Below are 18101 nucleotides of genomic sequence, written 5' to 3'. Positions count from 1 at the left end.
TAAAAATCACGAATTCCCCCCCCCCCTCAACAACTTACGCCGAGAGGCCCCCAGAGAGGCCGGTGAAGGAGGCTAAATGCTACTACGATACATTGACAAGCACTGACTTTGTATACTCACACAGGCTTGCAGCTGTTAGTACTTCGACCAGGAGCAAAGAAGGAGGTAAGGATTGTGCGGAAGCGAACAACTCCGAGAAGATCGTCTGATTTTTTTCACATGAACCAAATCAACGTTTCTACATCAACAGAATAACGCAACCCATGGTCACAGTAGAAAAAAATACGTCGAAAAAAGAAAAATTCAATAAAAACAGGTATCTTTTAATGTACATTTTTCACGTATGTTTTCTTCTTCGCCGCCGCAGCCGCAAAGTTTACGTGTGTCTGCTTTCGACCAGTTTTAAGTAGAGACGACGGAGTCGTCCGGAAAGTTTAAAGATTACATTGCCTGCATTTTTCCATCGAGCGATGACTCCACGAAACTTGATAACAATGATTTACAATCTCAGAGCGTCCCGAAGTTAATCCAATTTGTGAAAACCCATTTGCCTGAATTACTAAAGACGGCATCCTCCGCGACCAATAATTAAGATTAAATAAAAAGGATTCGCGGCTGAGCTTGCAAATCTCATCCAACGTTATAGATGCGGGAGGGGTCTTTTTATCCAATTTGCGGTATAGTCATAGATGGCATATAAGAAAAGGTGGAATTGTGCCTACATTTCGTTTCCCTTTAGATACTTTTAAATGCTATATTGGAAAGGTTGTCACATATAATCTGGGAATAAGTGCGGAGTGTTACATTTATGTCATAATTTTGATGACGCAACTGTAAAGACATTCATCATCCCTGTTACGATATCATGATCATGATATGTAGAAAACAGACAACGGCAGTTATTCTTCAAGACAAAATGTTGTGTGGGTCCTGGGATCTAGCCGGTGGTAACAGTCTGCCGCGGAGTGGGACAGTTCTGATAGTGTCTAGCATTCAAATTGTGGAAATGCGGACACACAGTATTGTCATAGAAAACAAGCAATAAACTAACTAACTGACCTCGGCTTCCACATGGGTAATGAAAACAGTTGCCTTATTTCACAGGACACCGTGCTTTCCAACTTAACATGCCCTTCCAGGGGTCAAAAGAATGTCAATTACATCTAAGTACCAAGTCATGCATAATTGTAATTGAACTGCGAAATTACGTGTAGCTCCTTTCTTATTACTAGTCAGAATCGATTACAGAATGAGATTTAGAGGATACATAATCAAGACGACCCATGCGATTTCCGGCAGACATCCTCATGTCGTGACAGCAGGGGATTTAGGAACGAAGTTTTTGGCTAGTTTTCAAGGATTTTTTTTACGTGAACATTTTGCGTTGCGTTCGCATGAAATAAGTGACATTTGTCCTATTCTACCATGCAGCCTGTTCCAAATGTTGCTACCGGCTGAGAAAGACTTATACAAAAAAGCCAAACCTATTGTCTTAGACAAAGATACTCTATCAAAATAAACAATACCGTGACATTTGACAATTCTAATCGATATTTTGGGGCTCTAAACTTATGGGGGGTGGTGGTCAACGAACATACTACCTTAATATGTTGAGGAAAACAATTCAACGAAAATTATTTACGATTTTAGCATGGTAATATGAATATCAACCCGTTTGGTTAGTTGCGGCTAACGGTCTTTTGGGGGGCAAGGCTAGGCCCCAGGATTTTTTTTTAAATCTCGCATTTAAAATCGACTCTTGACAAATGGACAATCTTGCGCCTTCAAAGATCGGTCGGGCTGCATGTACACCCCTTACGGGCACCCGTGCAACTGTGACCATCGCATAACATCGCATTACAGCACGTATTTACTGTCGTTCCTCCAGATCCTGATGGAGGGAGCTCCATTAGGCGTGCTGCTCAGGGATCCGTACATCGTCATTGCGGCTGGTAAGAACGGTGGCTTGAAAAACATCACATGACTTGATAGGATAGGATAGGATAGGATGGGATGGGATGGGATGGGATGGGATGAGATGGGACACATTCAGGACCTTCCTCTGACATTTATCTGGACCACTACCCAACCAAACGTTTGACCAGTTCTGACCAGTATTGGGCTATCCATATCCTTCGCGAAGACGATGTCATAACTCATAACCGTTTTACAACCAACCACTGCCGACCTTGCTCTCAATATACTCCTAACCATGGTCTGGGGAATACATACATACATACATACATACATACATACATATATACATACATACATACATACAAACATATATTAACGACCATTTGTGGAACCAGGCTAGTAAGGATTCCACTACAATGTCTAGCATTATTTTTTGGAAGTTCAATTCACTACCAGAGTATCTAGCAAAAGTCAAACTACTGCAATGTACTCGGCTGCTTGGTTTCCATTGGAGAAGGGACGAAAGTATTTCCTGCATGGCTCGACAGCAACGACCCGCACATTTTAACCGTCGCTGAGTGAGCCTCTGAGATAGCCGGGGAAATAAATGATTATAGTAGCATGTTGAGAAGATATATTAAGTGTCTGCGAAGTAACTTTGTGTAGGTCCTTTTTGGGACACATGATGTTGGACACAAGCTATTTGAAATTATCTACTCTTTGAGTGAGTTCCAGAAAAGTTCCAGTAGTCCAGAGAGGAATGCTGGGGGAAAGCTGGATTCCTGTTTGGCTCTGTTTTAGGGCTTTCGACGTATGACGTGTATTCACGTGATAACTACATTTGATACGTGCACTCGATAATCTAGAGTTATGAGTTGATGCCCGCTTGTTTGACAGGGTCGTCTGTCACACGTGTCATCAAGCTGTTGCGTGATTCTTCTCATTTGTTACGATTTAACGATGATTAACAAAGCTGACCGAGAAGGTTACACCATACGTATTACTGCGATAACTTTAAAACACGTTGTGAACAACTTCCTGTTAGCAGAAAACATATATAGGTAAGGCACTCGAAGTAGCTATATTGAAAGTAATATCCATTTTGCTTAAGAAAGTATTTTGAGTGATTGGTACATACTAATATATCTCTTATTCTTTCTTAACTTTGGTGGCGCGTTGCAAATCAGGGTCAATATGTTTTGCGAACATGGCAATCGCCTTGCTGGAGCCAACCCTTCCTATCTGGATGATGGACACGCTAGATGCTCCCAGCTGGCAAATCGGTAAGACTCGCACTTTTATGGGTCGTAGTCTGACGGAACATTGTGCTTCAGCTGCCAGTTATCCGGCTTTACAGTTAGTACCTGTTTTGCAAAGATAACGAGAGGATTTCTAAGGAGGCGCCTTATCGTCTAGAGAACACTTGACGCTCCGCAGTGCTATCTTTGTACCGTGAGAGAGTAAATATGTACAATTTAGCATTGCAGCACGCGGTGAGCGGATGGTCTTAGATGATCACTTGTGAGAAGGAATTACAGACTTAGCAAAATATTGAACAGATTTATTATTAATCAAACATTTTGTGCGATAAGTTTTATTTGCCTTGTAGTTTTCTGTACACTATTACCGGAAACATTTTTCAATTATTTGTTGTTATCTTCGAATGTTCGTCTTTCGGTATTTCATATTTTTTTGGAATTGAATATGATTAATAAGCTGTATTTGGCCTTACCGTTTAATATTGTCGTTATTCATTGCGCCATATCTCTATCTTTTTATAACAGGCTCCATTTGGCTGCCGTCCAGCATTGCATACCTTGTTGGGGCGTACATGTTTGGCTTCATTGCAACCAAACTTGGAAGGTAACGTAAATTATTCATCACGTTTCATTTAAGGATAAGTTTTTGGCAGAAGGAAAATAAAGAAGTGTAGATTGTCCTGAAGGATGCCTCTACATGATGTATGCAGAAAAATTAAGTTTGATGGATTTTCATAGATAGCTACGCCTCAACATTCGACTTATTTCCCTCGCTTCTGGGCGTGCATGGCACACATTTAACACCCGTTTGTCTAGATTTTTGCAACACCTGTTGCAAAGTTTTGTTTAGTTTAGAGTTCAGTTTCGTATCTCCTAGAAGCACTCTTTCCTAATAATCTTTTTTTAGCATTTCATTTGACAACTTCGTTTGCGGAGTACACGATAGTGGAGGTTATTTGGCAGTTAACAAACTGGCGATATCTCTTTTTCCAGCTTGTGCTTGTACCGTTTCCTCTGGCTATGCCGTATATTAAAGTCTTTTGGATTTCGTATGTTGCAGATGGCTGTGCGGACTGCTTGCCATGATCTTCGTCGGGGCCTCCATGATTTGGGTAAGTTAGATAAAACAAAATTTAAAAAAAAGTCCTCTTTAGATATCTGACCCAATTTTTCAGGAACATTTGTGACGTCATCAATAGATGTGAGATGTAGCGTGGTATAGCGGCAACGTGTTTAGTTCAGGACCCTGAGATCCCCGGTCGAATCCTGCCGTGTCACTGATCTTGTGCCCTTAGGAAAGGAGTACACAACTTTCCTTACATCACTCGGGCGAAAAAGGGCACCTAACTCGGCTTGGGACGATAGGACATTAAATAGAGGTCCCATGTTTAGGTGCGTACAGCCACATCCCACTCACGTTGAAACAACCCATCACGTCTTTCCAAAAAGAATACGGCCATGCCCCGGTGTTCGATGGTGCAAATCCTTCTGTCTGGATTTGGTCATTCACTACTAATCTCCCGGATGGAGGACCGGCGAACCTCCGTCTTGCATCAGCCTTACGGTGACTTAGACCACAGCAAGTAAATTTTATGGATGACATCCTCTGCAGACTGCAAAAATAGTGCGATAGGGCGAAAAAAAACAAGATGGTGAAAAAAACAAGATGGCTACATTTTCAAAAATAGGCATCATAAAGTTGTGATGACTGTTGTAAAAAGAATTAAAGGGACAAAACTGATGGTATCAGAGCCAACAAGGCATTCATTCCTGTATTCAAGACATGTACTGGTGAAAAGTGACACTAGTGTGGTAGACGGGCATCACCAACAAAGTTGGTAACCACACTCATAGCTTCCATATTGGTGTCACTTTTACAACTATCCAATAAGTTTCATTTCTACAACTACAGTCCTGGGTACCTCGCAAGTGTCACTTCTACAAGTACAACCATTAGGCTACAACATTTTGATACTTTATTATCATGTTGACCATCTCTGCAGAAGAAAAAATTCTTGTTTTTTTTCTGAAATCAGGCGAAAATTAATGCGCGCGCTGATGTCATTTATAAAATTTACTTGCTGTGGCCTTATATTGCAATGCGGAATTTTCGTAAATTCATCGACAAAGACTTGTACCCTAACGTTCAAGGCACGAAAATAGAGCCCAAATGACCCTGTTGTGAGCTCCAAATCCTCGCAAACTACGATGGCATGACATACGACCGCTGTATGGTCACGATATTCAGTGTTTCTGTATATACCGGATTGTGTGGTCCCGCTTATGAATGATAATTAGCATTCGCCTTCCCCTTCTCATTCGCTGATTGGCTGGCTCATTAATTGAATTGACTCTTGCAGAAGTCGACTCCGTTGCAGGTGTGGAGCTCTGTGGGGTGAACGGTCTGAAAGGTCACGACAGGAGGCTGAAAGAAAACCAATTTCCCCTCAGAAAAGTGCTGAAATTAAGCAATTTATGCCATTAAATCTTACTTGGGTCATTTCGCCAAATATCTTATGTCTGTCTTTACCAAATTTCAGGTCATTCACTTATAATACCAGGGTACAGGGGGCCAAACTATGCCGTTTTGGTCTATAAATGACCATAAAACCTCAACAAAACCTTTTAAGAGACAGATATAAAAAAAAACTAAAAAAAGAAAACGCATCGTGGTATTGGCCCACTCTACCCTTATGCCAAATTTCAGGTCATTCGGACCAGGAATGACGGAGATGAATCGCTTTGAAAATTTGACAGAAGAAAGAAAGAAGAAGAAACATTACGAATACAACATATTTTACTATACCTACAGGTATGGCTGAAATATAATGACCCGCCATTAGGTGTATACGGTGCATGTCCGGTTACTTTAACCAACGAATGAACGACCGAGTCCGCGTAGCAGTCATGAAACATGGCACCGAATACACCGAAGGAAAGTGGTATATTGTCCATATGATAATATTATTATCATGTACTAGTATCTAGCCGAGACGATTCAGCTCCGGAGAGCGCATTTGCTCGTGACATTATAGTAGCCCGTAAACAAGATCCAGTTTTTGTTCGACCGGCCCTTCTTCTTGCTGGTCGGGCTGGATTGTTGCTCTCCCTGCCTCCCGAACCTTCCTACCTGTGCGGCCGGGCGATAAAATCTCACCACCATTCCCCGCACCATCCGTTACTTTGCTGTGTGAGATAGATTCTTATGTTTTGTTCGTCTTGTAAGATCCTCAATACCCTGCGAACGAGTCCTATACCCCGTATGCAGGGGTAGTATATGAAATGAAGAAAATGGAGCCTTCTGACTGGTCGACTTCGTCTGGCTATGTGATGATATTGCATAACGTCGTGTGGGTTTTGACTATTTTTTCCTCATTTTTTTCTTCTTCGAAATACCACCAGATGCCTTGTGCCAGAAGCTTCCATGGACTCATCCCTCCAAACGCTGTACTCGGCCTGGCCATTGGTGTGTTGTACATTTTATTCTCTGAATTAGGAATTTGCCTGTCATATGAATACTATACAAAGCGTGATAAGTTACGTTATTAGATACGAAATCATCCTCATTACAAAGTAATATATGTATTACAAAGTAACATATGTATCTCAGATGGTCATAATTGTTCAAGAATAAAACTACAACATACTAATATATACTAAACAAGTAAATTTAGTTAGAGAGAAGACTACGCTAATTAGTCTGATTTTGATAGTTATAAAGAACCCTGAACTGCTGTTAGTGACACAGGAAATGAGAATGGTATCTCAAGATGTCTATCAGGGATGAGGCTCAATCAGCTCATGATGGTGAGAGGTTGTGTAACACATGTTAGAGTATCACGTAAGCCTCTCCGACTGCATGATGTCTACTTTTCCTATCCAGGTGTGGTAGACTCGTCTTTGATGCCGATCATGGGGTACCTTGTGGACAGAAGGTAATGTGTTCTTTATTAGATTCATCAGCTTGCTTCGAGAAATGACTTTTTTATTCCTTCTCTTTTGCTGCAAGACAACTGATAGCCACAGTATTGTCCTAGGTCATCAGTCGAAATAAACATCACAACTTCTTGGATGCCGTTTAAATTTTATTGACATCTCCGCAGCATGATCGCCCGGAAGGGTGCCTGGGCGGCATGCAGCCTATCTAATAGTGGGAATATAGCAACGCAGCCCATATAGCGCGAGGGTAGTGCTGAACGAGCGGCTCTACGTACTATGAATACAAACACAGTTAGAGCTCTATAGAAGAGCTCTCGTAAAGGATAAATATACCGCTCGCGAAATACTTATATGAATTCAAACACTTAGTTCACGTCACCTTCAACACTGGGACATATGTTGTGACTATGTATACATTATCATAAATATCTCGCTCCCCTCACGCTAGTAAAAATCCCGACCTCTACTATCTCCGCGACCCAACCTCCGCTTGGGGAATAGTTCTGAAGAGCTCCTCATAACAGGTCTAAATTTATTTTTTTATAGTGACGTAAGCCATATGTATTTATTAACAGTGCGTAGACCTCCCACAGAAACTTGGGACAGGGCTGTGGTAAACCCATAAGAGCACTTTCGGACGATTAGCGCGGAGTTGCTAACTTTTCGCATTCCTGGCAAGAGCAGACAAACAATTCTCAATTCGCTTTGGTCATAGCCTCTTTCAGGATCCGCGCATCGCTAGTCAAATGAGAAGAAATTTTAAGGATAAAGAACGTTATATAGTCCCTTGACAGATAGAGGGACCCCGTGGGTCGCCTACTGACTCCTCTGGCCGGCTGTCTCCCCTGGCATACTACTCCCTCTATTTGTCCAATTTTGACGTGAACCATGCGTAGAGCTGCTCGTTCGGCACTACCCGTGCGCTATCTTTGCCCTTACGTTAGATCCTCCATAGAGCTCTAACCATTTCTTGAAGGTGAAATTAGCAATGTTTGTACTCATAGTGTGTGGAGCTTCTCGTCCAGCTGTACCTGCTCGCTATGTTTGTCCATTACGAGATCGATCTCCTCCAGAGAGCCAATAGGTGCCAGCTCCATGGAGCTATTAGTGCAAATATTAGTGCCAGTCATACCAGCTCCATGGAACTGGCTCTACGCGCTTTGAATGCATACAATTCAGCTTCAGTCATTTATTTAACCAGGAAAGCACACATCGCCTACTAGCGTTTTTCAATGCCTCCTGGGGGCCGGGGAGACCCCAACACATTACAACAACTGATCAAAATAAAATGACAAGCCAACATAACGTTCGTTTGTTCGCAAGTCGTCAACTATTTACAAAACAAGCAACTCAAGATAACTTAATACAATAATGATGATAATAACAGATTCACGCAGTGGATCAACTTAAAGTTAAAGTAACGAAAAGTGAAATTTGCATATCAATGTGTCGCTGGTCGGGCAGTGTTTGTTACAAAGTTAATAAGTAAATAAGCAATAACAGTCAAAAGAGAACAAAAATGTCATCATAAAAAAAAACATAATACAGAAATCAAACAAAATGATCCACTGAGATATAGCAGGAACTGAAGTTGAAATATATGTAATCAGAGCCCATAAGTCTTGAAGTCCTGATCATACAGTCGTTTAAACTGGGATAGTGTTCTCGCCGATCTTAATTGGGACGATAGGGAGTTCCAGAGCACCGCACCTGAGTATGAAAAAGCTTTCTTTCTGACGAAAAACCGCCCACCAGCTTGAGGGATAAACGATTGATATTACTCCCTATTCTTAGAATAAAGACCTGGTAATAAATATTTGGCTGCACTGTTGTCCACCGTTCACAAGATAGAGGGTTGTAAAATGTTCTGGATTACTAAACGTACCAAGTGGCTTGGGTTACCTCTGCATTGTGTATCTTATTCCCTGGATGTCTTACCTTCGTCAACTCATCAATCATCTACTTATATCAAAGTCCTTTGAATTATCTATACTCGAAGATTTTATACGCTCTAATATCAAAAAGAAATTAAATCACATGTAGTACTGGATGTAGGAGAATTCCTTTGTATGATCAGTTTGTACTCACTTAGCTTACGTTTCGATGTCTCTCCGACGCCTGCCTCAGAGCTTCTTACTGGATTTTTGATTCTCACCTCTGTATAGTATATGTAGCCGATGCAGTCGCTTTTGCGACGAGAACCAATCCCAAACGAAGCTGAGTTTGTCACCCCTCGCCCGGGTTCATCACTGGGGTTTTATCCAGACTGCCTACTTGATTCACCGGACCCGCCTGTTGTCTCCCCCCCCCCAGTCAATTACTCCCGACAATACGGTCCGTTACGCTAGATTTCTTCTCTTCTTTTTTGTGCATTCCTTTTTTGAGACCTTGTGTATTTTGTCTAATTTACGTTGCCAGCTTCCTTTTTTGTGTTCTTCTAGTCTTGTTCCAAAATTCCTGGTATCTGAGAGACGTCAAAACGTAAGCAAAGCTAACTATGTTATATATATTCTACCAAGCTAATAAAATCATTTCCAGTACATGCAGTACTACGGCGAAGGTATTACTACTAAAATTTAGTATGATAACATGTGCCGATATAAATATTATCTCCTTTCAACAATGATCTACCCTAGAGTGCATGAAAAAGAGATGAAAGCAAGTCAAATAATTGTAGAGCCACACAAAGAACGGCAATGCTTTCGAAATTTCTTGATCTAAATCACTTGTGGCGTTGTAAGATGTTTGGAGTATTGTTTTGCACTTAACAACAGAATTCATCAGAATGTATTCCATCGTTCAGGCACGTGTCTGTGTACGGAAGTGTGTACGCTATTGCTGATGTCGCAAACTGCGTTGGATTTGCTATTGGTAAGGAAACTCTATATACCATATGTACTCCAAATATGCAGTGTCTCTTCCGTAGAGACTGCAATCTGGCAGATTCGCCGATGTAAATTGAAAGATATTCCATAAGACAGTGAGAACTTTTCAACTTCAATTCCTGTAATTTTAGATGATTGGATTGACTTAAAATTTAGGATTTATTCAGGTTGGAGGTCCACCCTATCACAATCTTAGCATCCTGATTGGAGCATCTGTTGACAGAGGGCTCTCTATCGGTAAAATCGGTGATTTTTCCAGATCGCAATCTTTTCTTTGACTTGAATAAGTTTGAGTGTAATGCACAACAGTTCTTTCAATCAATATATGAATCGAAGGGTCCGCTACCAAAACTAGCCATAATTAATCTTTTGCTATTTCAGGGCCTGCTGTGGGCGGAGAAGTTGTCGTTAAATACGGATTTGGTTGGTAAGTGACCATTAAGACTTTGTTTTGTTTTCTGTACCCTATGTACCATTGTGGATTATGCTGCATATCATGGCGTCTTTAAAGATAGTGTTCTTGACAAAACATGTAAGAACTCTTATACAGATAGACCCTTTACTACCCTTTACAAACTCTGGCGCCATTTTGAGAATTCGCGAGAGTATCATCCGGCGAGAACGCGCGTGATTTGGTTCACGGGCGGTAATGAAATCTAGTAGTATCCATGACACAATGACATTGGTAGTAGATCACATGTGGAACGCCACAGGAACAAAATGCGAAGAGGCTCCAGTTGCCACAGGACACTAAATGGTATCTCTTTGTTGCACACTTCTTCAAGAAGGAAAACATATATTTTACAAACTGATGTTGTGTCGTAATTTTTCCTACAGATGCAACACGTTATGCGACCCTAAGTTTGGTATCACGACTTGCAGCAGATAATGGTGTGGTTATGATGTGAAGTTTTCCTGCTTATTTACACAAGACAACCGCAATTAGTGTACTTAGATTACATGGCAAGTTTCTGCATACTATACAATTTTCAACTATCGTCAATTGTGTGTTATGGAACGGTATCAAGGCCAATGTAATCTACAAACTCAAATGTGAAGAACCCAACTGTAACGATACGTACATTGGTGAGACCAGCTGCCCACTAAAGGCAAGGTAAAAAGAACATTGCAAACCCAGCACAAACGGCTACTCTTCTGCCATTTTCAACCACTTAAAACACAACCTTCAATCCACCGATATCCTAGACCGCGAACCCCGAACGGGGAGTCAGAGAGACAATATATGAGAGAATATAAAATCCCACCCTCAATAGGAAAGGGGACTTTACTTGGGCAGCTCATCACTTGGGACATAGCACCCCCCCCCCCCGCAGCAAAACATAAGCTCCTGCATCCATCTAATTGACTCATGTGCGTCAACTGTGTCTTAGCTATGTTTCACAGTGTAATCCAAAATTGTCTTCCGCTTGACTTTGCCTTACCTTTGTTTTCTATTGGAATCCAAATTGTCTCCAGTCTTACCATGTTTCCTATTGGACATCTAAAATTGTATTCTTTCTTATATAGGTTATAAAAGGTCAGATCCTTCCACATCACTTCAGTGTCACTGACAAAGGACAGTGGATGCTATCTGAAACGCCTGACCATTTCCAAAACCATACCCCATTGCTTGAGAAACTGCTTTTTGGCATACCAAGCTAAAGGTGTACCAGGCCTGTGTGTCATTCTCTATGGCAGTGAAACATGGACAATAAACCAAACAAAAAGCAAAACTCAATGCATTTCACATGGATCGTCTTTGCAGGATTCTAGGAATTAAATGACAGGGCAATGATAATAATTTTGGCCACCTTAACTTGCATATTGTGCGAATTGCCCGATGATGAAAGAGTGGCATCATCCAGATTCTGAAAGAGCACACCGTAGAGGTATAGAAACAGCAAAAAAACTTGGTATGAACCGCATTGCAAGGTTACTCTTGGGTTAAACTGGGGTTTGGTAACCGGACTATATTCAGAAGGATCAGTGAACACCGCCTGAGATGGCTGGGACATGTTCGCCGAAAGGGCGTATTCCGAAGGATCTCCTATATGTCCAGCTTTAGTGTGGTTCACATCCAACTGGTCACCCACACCTGAGATACAGAGATGTGTGCAAGAGGGACCTTAAGTCGGCAACATCGACGTAGACTCTTGGGATGAAACAGCAACTGACCGATCAGCATGGAGACAAACTGTTAAAGCAGGGGTGAAGAAAGCTGACGCAACCAGATCCCAACACTTCTTTTTACCATACGATTCTAGAATCGGTTTGTTCAGCCACTAAAGGAGATGCCAACCATGACTAAAACCCATCGTCTCTGCAGACGGACCGAGGCCAATGATGATGATGATGGTGAAGCATCGGAGGCCGCCTTGAGGGATTGTTACCAATGTAGCAGCGGGGCTGACGGTAATAAAGATGGTACAGGTCATGTGTGCCGACGTCAATTACTGACACATATCGAATAGTCAAATACGAAATTGTTGCCCATCCCTGGGAAATTAGCACTGTCGTACATGTTTTTCGTCTATGGGAATTAACTGAGGAAAGGTGCAAAAACAATTAAGTCATTTTTTAAAACCACTTCTATTTGACCCCAGTGAGGTCCTGGAAGTGCAGCCGGTGCACAGGCTAAATGTAGGAACAGTAGGAAGGCACAAAGTCACACCTACCGAAGAAATATCATAATACGCCTTATACGGTCTCAAAGTATGTATTCCTCTACCATTCAGCACAGTTCCCACCCAGCGTTTGTGCACAGAAGAATAAATAGGGCCGCACTACCTTACACTTGAACTACTATTGGGGACGGGGATCGCGGATGGATACTGTGTTCTGAAACCTTACCGCCTGCCTACCGAATCACGCGCATTCCGACTCAATGACGCTGTCTCGAGATCAGCTCCCAAAATAGCGCCGGAGTTGGAAAGGGGTCTAAAATACAATTTGCTCCTGCTATTTGTCTCACCATTGGTTTGCAATATCTTGTTTTTGTCAGGCTGATGTGGGGGATTGGGATCATCAACATCCTATACTCTCCTCTGTGTATCTTCTTAAGAGAACCACCAGGAAAGGAAGAGAAAGAGGTAATTTTATCTATAGAAACGATGCCTGTGACAGAGTAGATGGGGAATTCGGAATTCTCCAATCTGCCCTAGGAGAGATTGGAATTCTAGGAGAATCTGGAATTCTCCCAGGAGAGATTGGAATTCCAATCTCCTCTAGGAGAGGTTGGAAGTTAACAAGAACTCTGTTGGAATTTCATCCTCTTCTAGGAGAATCTGAAATTCTCTTAGGCTAAAAGCTAAAGATGTCCATGTATTACAACAAGGAGGCCAACCTCCTTGATCAGAAGATGATTCGGCTCGGCGCATATCTCTGCTCCAGAGCCCTGGGCCACACATAGGTGAAATCAGGGGGCTAGTCCACTGGTAGTGTAGTGTGTTTAGCTTCCATACTCTTATATGTTTTAATTTTTCAATATGTTTTGATATTAACCATACATTCATTAATCATCAGCACCAGCAACGTTGTTATCAGTAGTTTTAATTGACCAGGCCCCCTTTCTACTTGACGGCGCTCTCACGGCGCTCTCGCTGCGATGGAAAATTGGCCAGAGCGCGGTGAGAGCGCCGCGACGCCAGAAAAAAAACTGCTCTAGTGGAATCTCTCCGACGACCCCAGCGCGCTCTCACCGCGACGAAAAACTCAAATGTCAACATCTTTTTATGAGCTAGCAAAGATTCGAAAGATTACTCAACGAATTTCAGAAATAAAGAACGAGTCTTTTGACGTATAGTGTATTTTTGTATTTTTGAAGTCTTCCTTTTACGTCTTACATAACATTCAAAGTATAAAATTAAGGCTGTAAACAAATCCAATTTTGGTCACTGTACAGTCACTCAGACTGAAATATACACGTTTCTCTTGCTGTTTTTTCTTAAATCTGTCATGTAGCTTGTTCACCATAAATATCTTTATCATGCCACTTTATTTAATTTATTGGTGTAAATCATACAACACCGAAACACTTCAATTTAATTGAAAATGGGACTTCAATAATCTAAATGTACAGATGGAGAACAAGAAAACCTAATGTCATCCTGTTGAAATTAAAAAATTAGTTCAGAAATGATAAACCTTTGTTTTTAAACCTTGCTTATTCCATCTCAGTTTGTTTAATTGTTCATCACCGGTACATTTTGGACATTTCTCCGGGTTCTGTCTATATGTCAAATACACTTCACAAACCGCAGTTGAGAGCGCAGAGAGAGCGCCGTCCTAGCTAAATTGGCATCATAAACCACTGTTGAGACCTATTGCTCTCTGCGCGCTCCCATGGCGACCTTGGCGATCCCGTCGCGCTCTCACCGCGCTCTTCCCAATTTGAGGTCGCAGAGAGAGCGCCAAGAGAGCGCCGTCCTAGTGGAAAGGGGGTATCAGCAACCTAGCACAACTGATGTTTTAATTCTAATATCTTTTAAACATTCATCCATAAGGCCACATCAAGTAAATTTTATGGATGACATCCTCTGCAGACTGCAAAAATAATGAGATAGGGCGAAAAAAAACCAAGATGGGTAAAAAAAAACAAGATGGCAAATTTTCCAAATAGACGTTGTAACAAGACTTGATGTGACAAAATGTGGCATCACAGCCAACAAGGCATTCATTTCTGTATTTAAGAAGTGCACCAGTATAGTTAAAGTGACATTAATGTGGTAGACTGGTATCATTAACCATGTTGGCAACTACACTCATAGCTTCCATAGTTGTGCCACTTTTACAACTATCTATCAAGTTGCACCTCTGCAACTACAGTCAATACTACACAGTCTCTAGTGTCAATTCTACTTTCAATGATTAGGTTACAACACAACCTTTACCTATTTTCGTCTATCCGGCCTTCCCTTAAGAAGAAAAAAATTCTTGTTTTTTTTTCTGAAATCAGGCAAAAATTAATGAGCGCGCGGATGTAATCCATAAAATTTACTTGCTGTGGCCTAATCGAGATTACAAGAAATGGCACCCCCCCCCCCCCCCGACACACACACCGCATGCTTACACAACAATTATGTTCATGCCCCCCAAGCGCGTAATTAATTTGCCAATATAGAACTCAGCGTTTTTTGCATTCATGTCTAAATCTCCAGGCAATCCTGGCTCAGGATGAGTGTCAGGTGACGTACAACGCTTTCCATCAACAACCGGACGCCGAAAAACAACCTGAAGATTACGAAGAAGATGAGATGAAAAAGCAAAAGCTTACCATTGAGTGACATCAGGGAGGAGTCACCTAGGCCGCTAGGAAATGCCTCGCCCTTGTGTGTGTGAACTTTCTTTGAAGAACGTAAATAGTCTATGAATGGTTTCAGTGGGGTCTCTTCATCGGCAGAGGATTACAAAAACACAGCTTAGAGGAAAGTAGGTTCTTAAAGATAATTCGCACATAGCAAAGGGCGAGGCACAGTGCCCACCCCTTCAGTAGCAAACTCTCTATTCAATACAAACAAAATGCTGAAGACAAACCGTTCATCGATAGAAGATAAGAGGCAACTGGTAAAACGGTTGTGACTTCTTCATTCATAGCTTCATTTCGTCATCCTAACCCGGTTGGTCCATTCTAACATCACATCCATCTCATGGTCTTCCATCTCATGGTGAAGAGTCTTGTGCGTTGACCGTATTTGGACGCCTTTGGCGCCTCGTTTAAGATTTGACCCTTCGATGTACCTCATAACAACCAACGTGTATTTCAAAAATGCAAAACTTTGTTTTTGTGATTTTGCTAAAGCCAAGATCATGTTGATCCCTTTTGAGAGAAACAGAAAACAACAAAAAGCGACGGAGAAGTAGATTCGCGTTGGAAAGCCTTTCAACTACACTTTGCATAACTTATGTCTCAAACTCATAGTATATTTAGTTCTAGATCTTTGTTTCACTTGGTAAGTGCAGATGCAGACAAGTTGGTGGCGCTCGATGATTTGTATATTGATGGATTCTCCTGATAAGTTAGATAAGTACATTAGAATGAAAATGAATACTGAATGTCGGTTTCGAACACCATAGACGGCTGGTGAACCTTTGAAGTGAAGTTCGCACCAAGCTAATTTACTGTTAGAATGGAAGGAGTGCTATTAGATATTTAGCTCCACGGCCTCGTCGGCCATTTTGGTTTGAGTGGTTCCGTTGGCACGAGGTACATTAGCGCGGAACGAAAAGCATGCCGGGAATAATGTGCCATAGGCAAGAACATAATAAGCCCACCAGCAATAATGATTTGTTGACTCATCGCTGCGTCATTTCGGCATCCATGGATTATACTTCATGATTTCCATTGAAATATCGAATCTTTACTATATGGACATAGGATTTAAGGAATGACGCTACATCGGGTCATACTCCATTCAAGTGCAGTATTAGGATGAAATGGCAGAATTTGGCAAAAGCTAGAATAGGTTTACGTCACATGTATTTTCGAACTTTTCCGTAAGCCACCAGAAGCCACACGAACCTTATCTGATACGTACGAATCACAATGTGTAACGTACGAATCTAATGTGAATCATATGCAAACTCGGGCCAACGGGATGTTCAAGATGGCAGCATCGATCTTCGGCGACTGAAAATGCGATGTGACGCACCGACATGAAGCTCGCAGGCTATTAAATATGTCTTCGTGACGATATATGTCCATCCAATGCCATTCAATGATATTTTGAAATAAAAAGATCACAGGCAGAAACACTCCGGAAACATACCCTCTCCTGAGGTAGGGGTTGGCAGGTTTGCATGTAGTTCGTGCATCTTTCATAGGATTCTTTCGTTTCAATAATCGTTCGTGCGTAATACATAAGGCTCGTGGATTTTTGCATAGTGATTCGTTCGGTTTTCTTGGATTTGTACGCTTTCGTACAATGAGTTGTGCGTTTTTTTCATAAAATTCGTACGAATTCACAAGATTCGTGCAAATTCGTGATAGGCAACCCTGTTTACGTCCGATAGTGGCCCGGGAGGGTGGATAGTAACAATGTAAGGCTGGGTAGTGCTAGCGACTTTTTTCCTTCGCCAAGAAGATTATATTTTGGGTAGCGTGTGTATGTTTTTTTGTATGTCTGTAGAAGACCAGCATAAGTCAGGAACGCCTGGATGGATTGTATTAATATTCGGTATGTGCCCCAAAACGATTATAGCGGTCACTTACGGTATTGCAGTGCAGTGCAACTTCCTGGTTTGATATCTCGAGTTCTGGATATGCTGCGGCTATGATATTTAAGTGGTGGATAGCTTTTGATGCCAAGAGTACGCGGTATAGGTTTGGGTCCCCTAGCGGCTTATTTTGGAACTGCAGGAAAGGTTTAGTGTCAGACTTTGAAAGAGAATAACTCAAGGAGTTGACAGATTGTCATGATTTTTGGTATGTAGATACTTTTTTTAGCTTAAGTGATGATTCATATCATTAGATGTTATTTATGCAAATTGGAATCTAATTTGCACAATCAGTTAGGAAATCGTCTAAACATGCTTAGTTCAATTATAGGACCATTGTAACATGTGACATCTGTAACTAATAAAGTTGAGGTCCTCATTTGCATAAATTGTCAGAAAATGCGATAAAAGCCTTCTTTCTTAACATAGATTGCGTATGTCTATTGTTTGGTGGAGGAGATGATCAAGTTATATAATTAACGCAAATGATAACTTTATTTGCATAATTAGTGACAAACACAACTAATACAGCAGTTGTATAAGATAGAATCATTTGGCGAAGGTATGGGGTCGTGGAATTCTACTTTCAATTTCGTCTCGCATCAAAATTGACTATAACACCATTAAGCCATCTGACCTTATGTTGAGATTCTGTCAGCCATACTGTGTTGAGTTTCTGCGGTTGGATTACATCACCAAACGTTTCCACCTTGCCACTTGCCACCTTAACCTGGTCAGTGGCAGAACTTACAATGACGTCACCTAGCTTCTAATATCTGCCACTTCAACCTGATACTGGACATACCACCATACTTTGTATGTACCTTTAAACACACAAGTTCTGACTCACACCAATGTTTAGAATTACATAAGACGATTAAAAACATTC

General features: G+C 41.4%; 1 protein-coding gene across 1 annotated transcript in view; it reads left to right on the top strand.

The window, feature by feature from the left end:
• The window catches only part of LOC118412921 (synaptic vesicular amine transporter-like), a 60277-nt gene extending 42707 nt beyond the window's left edge, over positions 1–17570 (top strand). Inside the window, exons 8-18 of the mRNA XM_035815979.1 lie at positions 125–165; positions 1889–1952; positions 3105–3200; positions 3702–3780; positions 4237–4288; positions 6579–6642; positions 7060–7111; positions 9919–9986; positions 10382–10427; positions 13002–13089; positions 15157–17570. Of these exons, the coding sequence (XP_035671872.1) occupies positions 125–165; positions 1889–1952; positions 3105–3200; positions 3702–3780; positions 4237–4288; positions 6579–6642; positions 7060–7111; positions 9919–9986; positions 10382–10427; positions 13002–13089; positions 15157–15282 (776 nt within the window). The 3' untranslated portion in view covers positions 15283–17570. The remainder of the gene's footprint in view (positions 1–124; positions 166–1888; positions 1953–3104; positions 3201–3701; positions 3781–4236; positions 4289–6578; positions 6643–7059; positions 7112–9918; positions 9987–10381; positions 10428–13001; positions 13090–15156) is intronic.
• The last annotated feature ends 531 nt before the right edge of the window (positions 17571–18101 follow it).

Source organism: Branchiostoma floridae, chromosome 4 (assembly GCF_000003815.2).
Source record: "Branchiostoma floridae strain S238N-H82 chromosome 4, Bfl_VNyyK, whole genome shotgun sequence".
Classification (NCBI taxonomy): domain Eukaryota; kingdom Metazoa; phylum Chordata; class Leptocardii; order Amphioxiformes; family Branchiostomatidae; genus Branchiostoma; species Branchiostoma floridae.
Note: the sequence above shows the minus strand (reverse complement) of the source record. Positions and strands in the feature narration are given on the sequence as shown.